This window comes from Castor canadensis, chromosome 12 (genome assembly GCF_047511655.1).
Source record: "Castor canadensis chromosome 12, mCasCan1.hap1v2, whole genome shotgun sequence".
Lineage (NCBI taxonomy): Eukaryota > Metazoa > Chordata > Mammalia > Rodentia > Castoridae > Castor > Castor canadensis.
In genome coordinates this window covers 40,101,957-40,117,090 of record NC_133397.1, presented here as the reverse complement: position 1 = coordinate 40,117,090, position 15,134 = coordinate 40,101,957, and the positions used below count along the sequence as shown (strand labels likewise).

At 40.7% G+C, this 15,134-nt stretch overlaps 1 protein-coding gene across 1 annotated transcript in view; it reads right to left on the bottom strand.

Annotated features, from left to right (window-relative positions):
- The window catches only part of Rhoq (ras homolog family member Q), a 39,418-nt gene that overhangs the window by 5,783 nt on the left and 18,501 nt on the right, over nt 1-15,134 (bottom strand). The window contains exons 3-4 of the mRNA XM_020185202.2: nt 1,665-1,829; nt 1,264-1,359 (exon numbers count right to left, since the gene is read on the bottom strand). Of these exons, the coding sequence (XP_020040791.1) occupies nt 1,264-1,359; nt 1,665-1,829 (261 nt within the window). The remainder of the gene's footprint in view (nt 1-1,263; nt 1,360-1,664; nt 1,830-15,134) is intronic.

Genomic DNA, 15,134 nt, shown 5'->3' with positions numbered 1-15,134 from the left:
CTTCTGCATCTTACCAAGATTGTTCTTATTCTACCACCACCAATATAACAGAGGGCCTATTTACCTGCACCCTTGGGACAGTGGGTGGAATTCATTTTTCATTTTTGCCAACTTTGTAGAAATTGAACTTACATCTGACACTAAATGAGTTTGAACATTCCTATCTTCAATTCCATCTGTATATTTTGGGGGCAAACTTCCTATTGATGTCCTAGCCCAGATACCATTTTCTTTTAGGATCTATGTCTTTTTCTGATTAACTCATTTTATATACTAACGGGTTCCTGGACACTAAGAATATTAACCCATTTTTCTGCCACAAATGTCAAGTTTTTATTTCTGGCATTTGATGTGTTATTAAATTTTTGTATAGTTAAATCATCAGTATCTTCATTTATGGCTTTTACCTTTATGATATTTAGAAATTCCTTTTCTCTCCAAGATTACAAAATTAAATACAAGGAATTACTAAAGTGATTGTTAGTGAAACCATTTATCTTTTGCTTTGGGGAAAACTGTCCTCTAGTTTTCTTGCTTTCTTCTGCCTCCTTATTGTACATTTAAAAAGACCTTATTAGCTTCTGCTTCCACAAAAGTCCTATTAAAGTCACAATATTTAAAAAAACAAAATCCAATAATGTCAAGGCCAAATGGAGAAAAAAAGTAAACCTAGCTTTGGTATAAGAAAGAATAAGAATATAAATTAAAAGGTATATTTGCATCAGTTACATATATATATATAAATAACATATGTATCAATCATATATACTAATATATATTGTACCTAGCCATAATTTTCTGTTTTGAGCCATAGATTTAAATTGTCATCCTGTGTCACTCCATCCCTAACTCCATGAGTCTTAACTGATAACAGAGCCTAACTGGCACAGTATAAATGTTAAATGAATTAAGAAGGGCTTAAAGTCTCAGCACCTACTTCTGATGCTTCGTCCTATGCATGAGTTGTAATGAACACACATTTGCAGTATGTCACAGGCAGAAGAGTCTGGGAACTGGAGTCAGGCTTTATACTGCAACCTAAGTCGCCACCTACTACTGCAGGACCTTGGGCTACTTCCCTGATATCTCCCACCTAGCATTTTCTCTTCAACTGGGAGAATCGTCAGAGCTGCCTCACTGAGTGCATGCAAGGATTAAATGAGATAATCCATGCAATGCACTGGCACAGTACCTGGCATATACAGTGTTAGCTTCTACTACTATTTTCACATTTATTTTTAAATTCTGAAAATGTTTCATTACCTCTTTTGCTAGTTTCTGTCCTTGTTCCACACATATAGGTTTTTCTTTCATATCATTCAGTCTTGCTAACGTTTTGGGGTCATCTCGGAGATCAATCTAATTAAGAAAGGTCAATAATATCCCATAATATTACAAGTCTTTAAAGAGAAATCAAAGCATGTAGTCCCATTTAATCCCCACATACCAAAAACAAACAAAAGAACTTAATTTTTTAAAGTTACTAGTATAATTGCTTTCCTTGGTACCATTTTTTCCAAAAATGTGAGAGAATTTAACTTGAAGCTGAGATTAAACACATATCATTTGCTAACCATGGGATCATTTGTCTGAGAGCAACCCCTCCCCTGCAAACACTGGCTGTACAATGTATTCATAAATAAGTAAAATCAAAGCAGACATACCTGAGTTCCTATTAATAAAAAGGGTACATTTGGTGCATATTCCTTAAGTTCTGGTACCCATTCCTCTTTCACATTTTGAAATGAGGCTGGGTTTACCACGGAGAAGCATATGAGGAAGACATCAGTCATTGGATAAGATAAAGGTCTCAGACGATCATAGTCTTCCTAAGGAAAAAAGAAAAAAAACCTCATTAGTTCCATTAACACATCTACAGTTTACTAATAATATGCACATTTGATTATGAACATGGTCTAACACCTCTAATTTAGTAAATTTGGGAGTGTCCCACCAATGGAAAGTATGGCACTTAAACAAGGTAATTCCACTTGTTCTGATATGCTACGAAGTATCACCAGTGGGGTAAAAATTTGCAAGTATAGTTAACAAATTCAATGAAAAATAAGAAAATAGCAGGGTGGGGTGATGTACACATGTAATCCCAGCACTTGGGAGGTTGAGCCAGGGAGACGGAAAGTTCAAGGCTAGCCTGGGCTACATAGCAAGAACCTGTCTCGAAAACAAAGACAAACAAAACCAAAAAACAAACAAAACACACTGCCACCAACAAAAAAACCCAAAGAAAATGCATTGTGACTACCATAGCCATCACTGGGATCATTTTTAACTGAAAAGTCTGCACAAAGATTTGAGAAAAGCTCAAGGCTAAGAATTATGATTTATAATAACATACCGAACATTTATTTGCATGTATCAAGTACTGATCAATATGCTCTGTCATGAATTACTTAATCCTTGCAGTACTTCACCCTGGTCCCTGTTTTCCTTTTGAGTAAATTAAGGCACAGAAGCAAATCACTTGTATAAGGACATTCAGCCATAAGTAAAGGAGCCAGGATTCAAACCTCAGTAGATTTGACTCCAGAGCATATGCTCTTAACTACACACCTTCACTGAGACCCTCAATTTTGACTTTCCCTGTTTCTATAGTTTTCCTTGTCCATGTGTGTGTGTGTGTGTGTGTGTGTGTGTGTGTGTGTGTGACTATTTAAAGATAAAAAGATAAGAGTGAATCAACAACCCCCCTTCCTTCTCCAAATTCCATTTCTTTTCCCAAACGTTTTCATGTGTATCCTTCCAGTTCTTTTTCTCTGTACGTATGCACTTTCAGCTGTACACAGTCATACATCCAGGCAGAGATGAGGTCACACAATGCATGCCGCTCTGCACTGTCCTTGTCCAGTGTGTCTTGGAGATCTCGCCATATCAGAATGCATTACTACCACAATGCTTAAGCGATGTTCTGGCTGTCTATCCTCCTAGGGGTGTTTTAGTCTCTACCACAAAAGACAGGGGATGTTTTGTTTTACACGAACTATTTTATACGACACAAAATTCTGCATATTTAGTTCCAGTGAGGGAACAAAGTCAGGACTCCATTTCTGTCATGGTTAGCCTCTCATCCAGTTTCAATGAAACTGTTTTGTCCTAGGCCATCTTCCCTCTTAAATGACCCACTTCACTGCACAAATGTGGAATTAAGAGAATATTTAAAAACATCTTCTGCTCAGTTTCAGCAGCACTAATTTCCCTTGTGCACCAATTTTCCTTTCATGTCATCGTCTGACAGTTTTAAAGTATAACCTTCCAGTGAAGTATGTATTTGTCTCTCATTATTTATAGGGGACTGGTTCCAGAATTCTCAATGATACCAAAACCTGCAGATGCTAAGTCCCCTATGTAAAATGCTGTGATATTCACTTACAACCACCACACATTCTCCTGCATACTTTAAATCACCTCCAGATTACTTATAATACCTAAGACAATGTAAGTGCTATGCAGATAGTTGTTATAATATATTGCTTAGGGAATAACGACAGGAAAAAGGTCTGTACATGTTCAATACACTTTCCCCAAATAATTTCAATGCACAGTTGGCTCAATCTGCAAACATGGAACCTATAAACAGTAGCCCTCTGTATTAATGTCTCAAACTGTTGACTCTGGAGGTTAACACTTCTGTTTTACTATTTTTGGGGGGCATATACACAGGAGTGATGGGCAGTGAAGGATTTCTCTAGTGATAGCTATCACAGGACAAAGGGGAAATGCCATCCCCAATCTTTTGTAGTCTTTATTTTTAGAAGATGTGGCCTCTAATTGCTTTTGACTAAAGCTGTGCCCAGGGTTTAGAAATTAGTAGTGAGAAAATCAAGCAGATTGGGTATAAAACATGTTACACTCACCCAGTTACTACAAAAGGACTACTATCAAAAATGTAACATGAACAAGTAACCCAATCAATAAATGGGCAAGTGCTCTGAACAGACACTTCTCAGAAGAAGTACAAATGGCCCATAAACATTTTTTTTTAAATGCTTGGTTTTAGCCATAAGGGAAATGCATCAAGAAAACAAAACACAACAAATGGATGTCAGGGAGGGGGAGGACAGGAACCCTCATACACCTTTGGTAGGAATGTAAATTAGTGTGTAAGTTCCTCAAAAAACTACAAATAGAGCCACCATATGATCCAGCTATACTACTCTTGGGTATAGACCCAAATGAATCCAGGTCAGCATACAAGTATGCGATCAGCCTAGGAGCCCAACAATAGATGAATGGATAAAGAAAATGTGAAATATAAACACAATGGAGTATTATGCAGCCATAAAGAAGTAGGGAATCATGTCATCTGCAGGAAACTGGGTAGAACTGGAGGTCATCATATTAAGTGAAATAAGCCAGATGGAGAAAGAAAACATGACATGTTTTCTCCCATATGTAGAAGCTAGAACTTAAAAAAAAGAAAAAGACGACCTGAAAGTAGAAGGGTAAGAGGAGGGAGGTGGTAGTGGGATGGTGTTGTTAAGAGACAATACTTGTGATTTGGTGGATACAACCAAAGCACAACATATGGAAATGTCTGACACCTGTTAATAAGTACAGTTAACATGAGTTAATAATTATATGTAAAAAACAAGTTTTAAAAAAAAAACAGTTTGATGGGAGACTGAGATCAGGAGGAATTTATGTTTGCAGTTTGAGGCCAGTCTGGGCAAATACTTCATAAGACCCCATCTCAACTAATAACTGGTGGTGCCCACCTGCCAAGCTACACGGGAGGCTGAGATCAGGAGGATCAAGGTTCAAGACCAGCATGAGCAAAAAGTGAGACCCTATCTCCAGGATAACCAGAGCAAAAAGGACTGGAGATATGGCTTAAGCAGTAGAGCACCTGTCTTGCAAGCACAAAGCCCTGAGTTCAAACTCCAGTACTGCCAACAACAACAACAAAAAAAAAACAGAAAACAACCCAGATCAGTCTGAGTGTTCAGTAGTATGATCAGGTACACTGAATATGCTTTCAGCACTTTATGCCTGGTTCAAGGAGAAGCAGTGTTCACGCTTAGCATCCTGCCCAGGAGTCCTGTGCTTCTGAGCACACCTGCGCTTGCCATTGTCTGGGTGTTCTCACTAAAAATCACCCCTCATTCATATTTAGATATCCAATTTTCACAGAAACAGAAATGGGGTAACTGTCTCATAGGATTACGAAAAAGAAATGGAGTAACATAAGCAAAGCACTCAGCACTGCACTTGGCGTGTGAAAGAACTCAACCCATGCTTCAGCCTAAGCATCTTGACTGAGGACACTGCTTCTGCTATTGCTCAGCAGCCCACATAGGGTCCCAGGGGCTTTGTAGCGACCTCCAAACAGAAGAAACTCCTTGACTGAGAAACAGAATTTTCTACACTCCCTTCAAAACACACAGACTGAGGTCTTTTGAGGGCACTGTAATTTTCAGATTAATAAAAAGAGAATGATCTATTATTACTGCATTAATTAGTCATTTTGGAACCCAACAAGCTTAAGACTATTTAAAACATCAAAGAAAAGATTTATGTTTTCTAAGAATGCCAAGTTAGATATTTAATGAAAATTTTACCCCAAGTTTACCTCATCAGGGAAACAGAATTGTTCACTCTTTCTCTAGGGGAATACAAAAAAAATTTAAAGTTGTTAAATTCAAAGTTCTCTAGAAATCTTTAATAATAATATTAACCCAAATATTCCACAGGACAGCAGTCTGTTATGCAGATTCCTTTCATAACCAGACTGCCTCAGGTCAGGCTATCCTAGGTGAGAGACATATGGCCACAATTGAGTGCGATTAGACCAGTCACTTATAGGCATTTGCTAAATTGTAGGTTTTGTTAGAATAATTAAATGTGAAGAAGTGGGGTTATATTTTTTAAAGTATGTTTAGAACTCCTTGGAAAGAAATATTACTTTTTAAGTCTAAACTACCCAAAATGAACTCCTTCCTGTCACCTCTAGCTAAATAATTGACAGTTATTATAAGAATGAGACCTTTCTGCTTTCATCCAGTCTGAATAATTAGAAGGCTAATAATAGATAGCAAATTAAAAAAAATGATCCCTTGTGCACACTGTACCCAGCCTCACATAAAACTGTTTATCCCACTGCCCCTTATCTTGAGTGAACTTAATGTGAAATGTTGGATTTGGAAATAGATAGGTAGAAACTCACAGAATCTTTCCTATTAAGCTTTCTACTTCAACTCTAACAACACGAAGAAACTTAGATGTGGAGCAACTATGCTTACTTTTAAATGAGCACTTATCAAAATCAGCACTTCTCTTAACCAACTCTGCAGTGTCCTCCCAATTAACAACCAATTATACATTTTAGTTCTAATTTAGAAATCAGGCATTTAAACATTTAACTGGAACATTCTCAGGGATACAGAAAAATGTATTAAAGACAATTATCCAATATCAAAACCATTTAAAAAAATGGTGAGTTTGGTCAACAGCATGTTCGGATGGCTTAACAAATTCTTTAGCTTCTTACCAAGTGGTTAAGTCACAAGAGGCATCATTTTTAAAAAGTGTGTTCCGGTAGCTTAGTGATTAGGCTCTCCACTATTATCAAGAATCCTCCATCTGTGATGATGATGCCCATAACCCTTAAAAAATATCACAAACTTCTCACCTGACAAAAATCACAGATAAGAGACAAAAGAAATGTGCTCTGAGAGGAAGCAAAAGATTTTCAGGAGCAAGTAAGAAAGAGCAGAGGCCCATGGGCTAGAGCCCCCTTTCTATGCATGGCTCAGCCAGCAGGGCGTATGAGCTCTCTGCTTCTGCACTTTTGCCCACTTCATGTGGACCTAGGTGTTCCCTCCTATTTTACTGGCTTTTGTTTAAAACACATATTTTTAAGACTGTGTATGTTTACTTAAAATACATGTCTAAAACATGTACTTTACACAACCCATTCACACTGAACAAGCTGCCCATGTCACCCTTTGTCAGCTGGTCTATCACACTGGCCACTTCAAAGCCATCAACAACGATTTACTGAGGTTACACTGCTTGGAAGATGTTCTAAGGATACAAGTACACAAATAAAAGTCATACTTGTGGGCTGGGGGTATGGATCAAGTGATAGAGCACCTGCTTAGCAAGTGGAAAGCCCTGACTGAGTTCAAACACCAGTACTACCAAAAAAAAGTATACTTGTATTCTCTGGAGCTTAGAGTTTAGTTGAGAATTTTTTAGGACATAAGTAGAAAAAAAAAGTCATATACAATAAGAGGAGAGGCAAAGGTAGACGCTCAGATAGATAAATAAATAAATGCTACCCACTCGGAGCCCAGAATGGTGCTATCATCACCTGGGACATGAAAAAGGGCCAGATTCAAACATTTAACCTTTGCAAACATTTCCAAAGCTCTAAATGAGATATCTGCATGCAAAAAAATAAGGCAAGGGGGTCAAATGAACAATAGTCGCACGATATGCCTGTGCAGACCACAAAGCCACAGCTCTGAAGAGAAGAAACCTCAGGCTGGTGTAGAAACACACACAAGGTTAGTTAGGACCAATGAGGGAGAATTTGGATAGGTGGAGAGATATTCTCAAATATGTAAGTCTTTGCTTTTATGAAGTTCATGATAAGAGAGAATGAATGCAAACACATCATTACAAGTTAGAATGTGGGATGCACCAAAAGTGGTAATTAGGGAGGGATACTAAGAAAAGACATCTTAGAAGAGGCATCTGAGATGGGCTTTGTGGCACGGTGAGGATTTGAGCACACAAAATCAATGTGGTCTTGGTCAAGTCCTTTAGTCCTTGGAGCCTTAGTTTCTCTGTTTATAAAATGGGAGGGTGTGAGTTTGAAGACCAGAAAGTACTGTAAGAATGCATTAGACTTCCACATAACCCAGGGGGTCCTGTGATTTAGGAAACAGTCGTTTATCAAATCTATAAGTTTCCCTCTGTACTAACCTGGAAGGAGGGAAAGCAAGACCACAACGGAGTAATTCTTTCATAGGCAAGCCCCAGCATTCCAAGTCTAAAACAGCTGCTCATTACTTCCAAGATATAAAAAATGTCTGACAACTAAGTAGGAATGCCCTGACAACTGGTGGCTTTGTAGTATATAGAAGTAGCAGCTCTGTGAGTGCCAAGGCGCACAGAGGTAATCTCCATCTTAAACATCTGTTTCTAGTGAGAAGCCCAAAATAGGCACCAGCATGGCTTTGGAACACCCCCGTCCTCAGAGAGTGCCACACCAAGGCCAAGAGGACGCTCGGACTGAAGCTAGCTCCTGAGGATGAAAAGTGTTCTGTCATAACCCTAACCTAATACTACAGACATTTCTACAGTAACTCTCGGTAACAGGAGCCTAGGGAACCTCATTTCCTTTATGTACTCATTTTGTCACTTTTGAGTTCATCTTATATTTAACCTTCTGAGATGAAAATACCACTATTTACCCCCTTAAAAGTAACACTAGGGCCATGGTGTAGCTCAGTGATCAAGCACCTGCCTAGCATGTACAAGAATCTGAGTTTGATCCCCAGCACTACAAAAATCAAACAATAACAACAAACTCACCTTCTGGTTTTCAAAGGAGTTGGGTTGAGTGCCGAGTTCCTTTGGGCTTATTAAATTCGCCTACCACCTCCATTCTCCCACTACTGCTGGACTCAAGAAAATTTGGGGAGGAAAAGAATTTTTTTTTTTTTATTTTTAAAGTGCTTTAAATTCCTAAAAGGTAATAATTTTTCAAAAAATTTTCAAATATTTGGTCTTTTCCCGTCTTCCTTTTTAAAATTTTCATTTCAGTTGTGAAATGGAATTTACATGTCCCAGGCCTGATGCGCTCTTAGTAAAAGAATTCTTGAAACTCAGTTCCTAAGTTTCAGTAATTGTCACCTTCATGTGAATTTTAATAAGTCCATCTCCCCATTAATTAATCAATTATGTAAGAGCTAGGGACACAGGTAATGGGGCTTTTCACATCTTTACCTTCTTTCTGGCTACCTGACTGATCGTAATTCCTGTTCAGGTTAGTCTGAGAAAAGAAGAGGAAACACATCTGGTAGAGCAGAAAGACGACCGGCCTTGCCATTACCCTGCGGTGTCTTCAGGAACCACCACTTCCTCGTTTCTAAAAGCAGGGGACTAACCTAGCAGATCGCCACGTCTCATGCTTTATACCCTGTGAACAGCCCTAGTAGCAGATTTAATGTGGGAGGAGGTTTCAGCTCCTGGATAAAACTCAAGTCTTAGGATTCTGTTTTATCTAAGCTGACCCCACAAGGTAGAGGATGAAGACTTAGCTAAATATGGCCTCGGGCAAGCTTCATTTCCCCATCTGTGAAGGGAGAGTAAATATAGCATACACATGTTGAGAGAAAAGCGAGCTGGTCAAATGCTTTGAGCTCTTGGAGCAGACAAGCCCGACTTTCCAAAAAAAGACCAGCCGCAGCTTCACAGCCAGTGCTACTTCTTTTGTGCATGGTGGGGTGACGCCCCTGGTTGTAGAGAATTTAGAGCTGAAATTCTACATTGTCTGGAGCTATAATTACAAGTCTCTTTCACTAAAACGGAGGTCAGCTGGCTTAAGGCATGCAGAAAGAAGGTAAATGGTAGGTCATACCTTCCTCCGGATCTACTTCTTTCCTACATTCCTGGCACAAATTTCACCTTGACGGAACCATCATTCACTCATTCATTTATTCCAACAAGAATCTGGCAATGAGCCGCTGAGCATGGTGTACACGCTAGTGAGAAACAGAAATGGACCCTGCCCTCCAGAGTTTTGCCTATGGGTAAAGTGGCTCTCAACTGGCAAACATGACTCTCTGTCTGGAGGACATGCTAGAAATTTTGGAGGTGCTTTTGATTGTCAAAATGAATGGGAAGCACCAAGTGCAGTGGCTCACTCCAGAGGGGGAAAACAGAAGGATGGTGGATTCAGGCCAGCTCGGGCAAAAAATGTTTGAGATCCCAGCTCAACCAATAAAAGCTGGGAGCAGTGGCATGCACCTGTCACTGCAGCTACACAGGAAGCATAAATAGGAGGATCACAGCCCAGGCTGCCTGGACATAAAGCAAGATCCTATCTCAATCTCTAATCAAAAGCAAAAAGGGCTTGGGGGTATGATTTCAGATGGTAGAGTGCCTGCCTAGCAAACAAGCATGAAGTCCTGACTTCAAACCCCAGTGCTACAGGGCGGGGCAGGGCGGGGGGAAGGGGGAAGGGGGGGAAGAAGGGAGGAAGGAAGGAAGGAAGGAAGGAGAACTCTAACAGCATTTTGGGGTGAAAGCCAGGTGCTAAACAACCTGTCCAATGAAAGCTGGTCCTAGGCCCAGCATGACTGCTGAGTGTCCTGCTCTGCATTCATGAAAAACCCTTTTGTAATTACATGGCTCTAGGACCTTGGTTGAATTTCTAAGCACAACAGTTTTTAGCACGACTTTAGTGAATTTTCTAGGAAGCTAATCTCAGTCCAAGTTGGAGGAGAGACTGTATTTTGTTTAAAACATTGCAGAAGTTGCTTATATCACAGAAGATCACACACCACTGGCAATACTGCTCTTGGTATCTGAATCACCAGCAGAACACAACTACACTAGTCAACATTTGTGCCTGTTGAATGAATGATAATTCCACCTAAAGGTTGAGGAGTTTCTGGAATGTTCAGCCCTGGGAATTTAGGAACAATACTGAAATAAGTATTTTTCCAGAATTACTTTCCCCTTATTTTTCCTGCATACTACTTCTGGGATATTATATTGATTTAAAAGTATGTGTCTACGGAGGTTTTATTGCCCATAGATTTCATTTGAGGCTAAAAAGGAACATCTGTTATTAAAAGGGGAGAAGAGTCTGCTGTAGTTGCAATACTGAGTCAGGCAAAGTTGGTACAAAATGATAACTGCAAATTGGGATCGTTGCTGTGAAGGAAACAGTCAAGTGCTGGGAGAGGGAATAACCAGGAAGCCCAACTTCAGTTGGAGTTGTCAGGAAAGACCTCCAACCTGAGACCCGAAGGAGAGCTAAGAGGACAGACATGGGACAGTGTGTGTAGGAGCCTCAGACAGAAACATCACGGGCAAACACTGAAGGCCCTGGGAAAGGCCAGAGCGGCAAGAGGGCTGGAGAAGGAACCAGCCTGGATCATTGGAGCTTCCCTGACATAAACATTATTAAAAGTTGAGAAGATGGGTGTGGTGGCTCATTCCTGTAATTCTAGCTACTCAGGAGGTAGAGATCAGGAGAATCACGGTTAGAGGACAGCCTAGGCAAAAAGTTCTCAAGACCTCATCTCAACCAATAACCTGGACATGGTGGCTCATGCCTTCTTCCCAGTTATGCAAGAGGTCATATAGATAGGAGGATCACTATCCAAGACTGGCCCCAGCCAAAAATCAAGACCCTATCTGAAAAATAACCTAAAAGCAAAAAGGATGGAAAGTTAGTGCCTGCCTAGCAAGCACAAGGTTCTGAGCACAAACCCAAGTACTGCCAGAAAGAGAGAGAGAGAGAGAGAGAGAGAGAGAGAGAGAAGAGAAGAGAAGAAAAGAGAAGAGAGAGAGAGAGACTTCTTTGAGGAGGATGAGCTTGAAGAAAACAGAAATGTAAGGGCATTACTGTAAGTAGTGGAACAAAGACTGTGGCTCAGACTAAACGCAAGCAGCTGTCAGGCAGGAGTGATGCACTGGATGTGGGGAAAGGAATAATTAGGGTTCCAGCTTGCACAGCTGGATGGACAGCGTCTTTCACAGAGCTGAGGACCACTGAGGGTGGGGAAGCACATTAGGGAAGAAGTCAGGCCAGTTTTGGATGGCTCAGCTTGAGCCATCCAGTAGATGGTCACAGAGCTGAGCTCTTTGCCTGAGTTCTAGGCCCAGATCCTTTTGCCTCCTTCTGACAGAATCAGACATCTTAGATTCAACATTTCTGAAGTAAACTTGCTCTGTTCCCTCAATTCTGCACCTCCTGTGTTCACCATCCCAAGAAAAGGAATCACCACCCAATCAGAGCAGCTCAAGCCAGAAACCTAGAAATTCTCATTAGCAACCTCAAGTACACATGGAGTATCAACTTGGAACCCAAATACACACACATCCAATCATCTGAATGCCCAGCAAGTCTTTCTTCCCTTCCCCTCTCCACACTTCCTTACCTGAGTGGCTTCTACTCATCTTCTAGGCGTTGGTCTAGAAACCACTTCATCCAGCAGATCTCAGCTGAATCCCCAATTCAGATCAGCATCCTACATGCTGTACTTCCATGCACTGTGGGTTTCTCCTTCTTTATTTATGATACTATAATATTAATGCTTCTTTCCTTATCTGCATCCCCCACAGAACTCTCTGAGGGCAGGGGTCTAGTCTTCAAAGCCTCACCTGGGGATCTGCTTATTAAATTCTTACTGGATGAACAAGGAAAGTGCATGGGAAGTAAAGCCAGAAAGGTAAGCTGCAGCCAAGTCATGGGTGGCTTGTATTGTGTTGGGCTGCACCTCATTTGCCAGCTACAGAGCTGGAAAAAGTGGACCAAGTGTCTGAATTCTCCAGTGACAGGCTAATTTCTCAGACTGCTGTTGTCACTTTCAGCAAGGAATCAAATTGTTTCCTGTGATCAGGCCTATTTTTCTGGGCACACCAATGGGTCCAACCCCCCTGCCTGAATGATGCACTCTAAACTCACTCTAACACGGACTCTCAGACTGACAGCCTCACACCAAGACACTTGCAACATTTTAGTTCCTACTAATGATTTTCCCCATAGCCTTTTTTTTCATTGTCTTGACATTTATTTTTTACCTAATATAAAGGGCATTTTTGACTGTCTACCCAGCATTCTTCTACTTCCCCCTTCTTTCCAAAACACTGATTTAGTGCAGGGCCTCCCCACATGTGCCTGGGGTCTATAACCCCATATTTGGCTATGTAAGGTCCCTGGTTGGGTTAAACCAATCAGTAAGTTCTATTCCTCATCCCTGTCCATCCCTCCCTAGACATATACTTTTAAATCAATATACTATCCCAGAAGTAGTATGAAGGAAAAATACTGCAGTATTATTCCTAAATTCCCAGGGCTGAACATTCCAGAAACTCCTGTACCTATAGGTGGAATTACCAGTAGCCATTGATTCTTGGATCAGCTCATGACCTAAGTTGTTTAATCCAATCAAATGAAGCATTCTCTAGATAGTCCAAGTCAGCTCCTGACTCTTCTGATGCTGCTATTCCCTTTCCTTCCCCTTTCCCCTCCCACTTCCCTCAGCATGTAAGGATTTGCCACTCACAGTTCCAATCTCTGCAGCTCATGGAGAATTGGTCAGGGCACTGTTTACATGGGTCAGTGCTGTGGTTTCTGTGATCACATATACACCACCAGTATATAAGTGATAGGTCAGTCATATATCTTCACTTTAACTACTTCTGCAACTATCTCCAGGATCAGTGATATAAGTACCAGGGTGATACTTCTTCTGGGCAGCACTTACCCTCTTTCAACACCTAGGCTGCAGAGACTCAAGTTTCTCACTGAAAAACACACTTACACACATCTTTTAAATACATTAAAAAGACAAGCAGACAAGTGGCAAAAAACCCTGCAACTGTGAATAGCTGACCCTCCTAATCCATCAGTTCCATACCAGCAGATTCAACAAACCACGGATGGAAAGCAGTCATGCAGACACACAAAAGACAAACAAAAAAACTGTACTGAAGGTGTACAGATTTTTTCTTGTACTTATTCCCTAAGCAACACAGTAACACAACTATTTACATAGCTTTTATGTTGTATTAGATATTATAAGTAATCTAGAGATGATTTAAGTACATGGGAGGATATGTGTAAGCAATATGCAAATACTACCCCTTTTTATATGAGGCACTTGAGCATCCACAAGTCTGGATGTCTGAAGGGATCCTGGGACCAATCCCCCCACCGAGGAGGACAGAGAGGGATGACTATACACTGATTAAGCCTGAAATGCTGCTTTTCTCTATGTCCAAAGAGGCAGCCAAACTTCATGGGGGAGTTAAGTATGACTAACAAGCTCACTTGGAATCCAAAGACTTGAACCACACTCCACTGGGCAAATGCACACAGTGCAGTCTGCCATCTGAGGACGAAGGCTCTCATCAGGCAGGTAAAATCAGGAAGACCTAACACAGTTCACAGATATGCTCACATGTAACAGATCCTTCAAAAAAAAAAAAAAAACCACCACTTTCTGTTGGAGTGATGAAAACATTTTGGAACTAGATAGGGGTGGTGGTTGCATATCATTGTGAATATGCTAAACGCCAATGGACTGTATACTTTAAAATGATAAAACACATGTTATGTGAATTCTACCTATATACAGGTTGCAAAAGTTTGACCACACACACTAACAGACTTATTTGAAAATTCCCAGAGTTACTGAACATAGCTGAATTGCCCTGAAGACTCTCACGTCCTATATAAATTACACGTCCACGCTGCTGAGTGTGGCTTACTCTCGTGGCACATGTGTGAACTCCTCACCTCTCTCTGCCTGTTCTGAATTCTTCCTTCATCTCCTCCACTCCAGCTCTGGCTTTTTTTTTTTTTTTTTTTTTTTAACAACAGGAGGCTTCTATGGAGCTCTCAGCCCTGGAAAAGAAACCCTATCACATCACGATAGCCTGTTTAACATCACAGCCCTGGAAGACTACCACTTCCTGCTTCCGCACTAACTCTGACTATCCTATGGGGCCTTCACCATTAGCACCAGATATAGGAGAGCTCCCACTTTATTGATAAGGAAACTGAGGCTCAAAGAAGCTTACTACCTGTCTGAACTCTCATGAACACTTGGACAGAAGTGCAGTCAAACATAAATCTCCTAACAGTCTTAACCAGGCAAAGAGTATATGATAGGTTTCAGGCCCAGTCCTTCCCAACTTCAGAGTCAAACCTCTGAGTAGGGCTAGCTAGCTATGTGGTCTGGGGCAAGTTACTCACTTTTCCTATTTCCTTTACGTAGACTACTAACAGATCCTCCCCTTAAGCTGAGGAAATGAGCTGAGGTATGGAAGGCACTGGGCACAAAGGTGATTGCTAATTCATAAACACACCAGCCCAGGAATGTTTCTTCTCCATTAATTTCAGGTTTGGGGCAGAGAAACAGACAGAA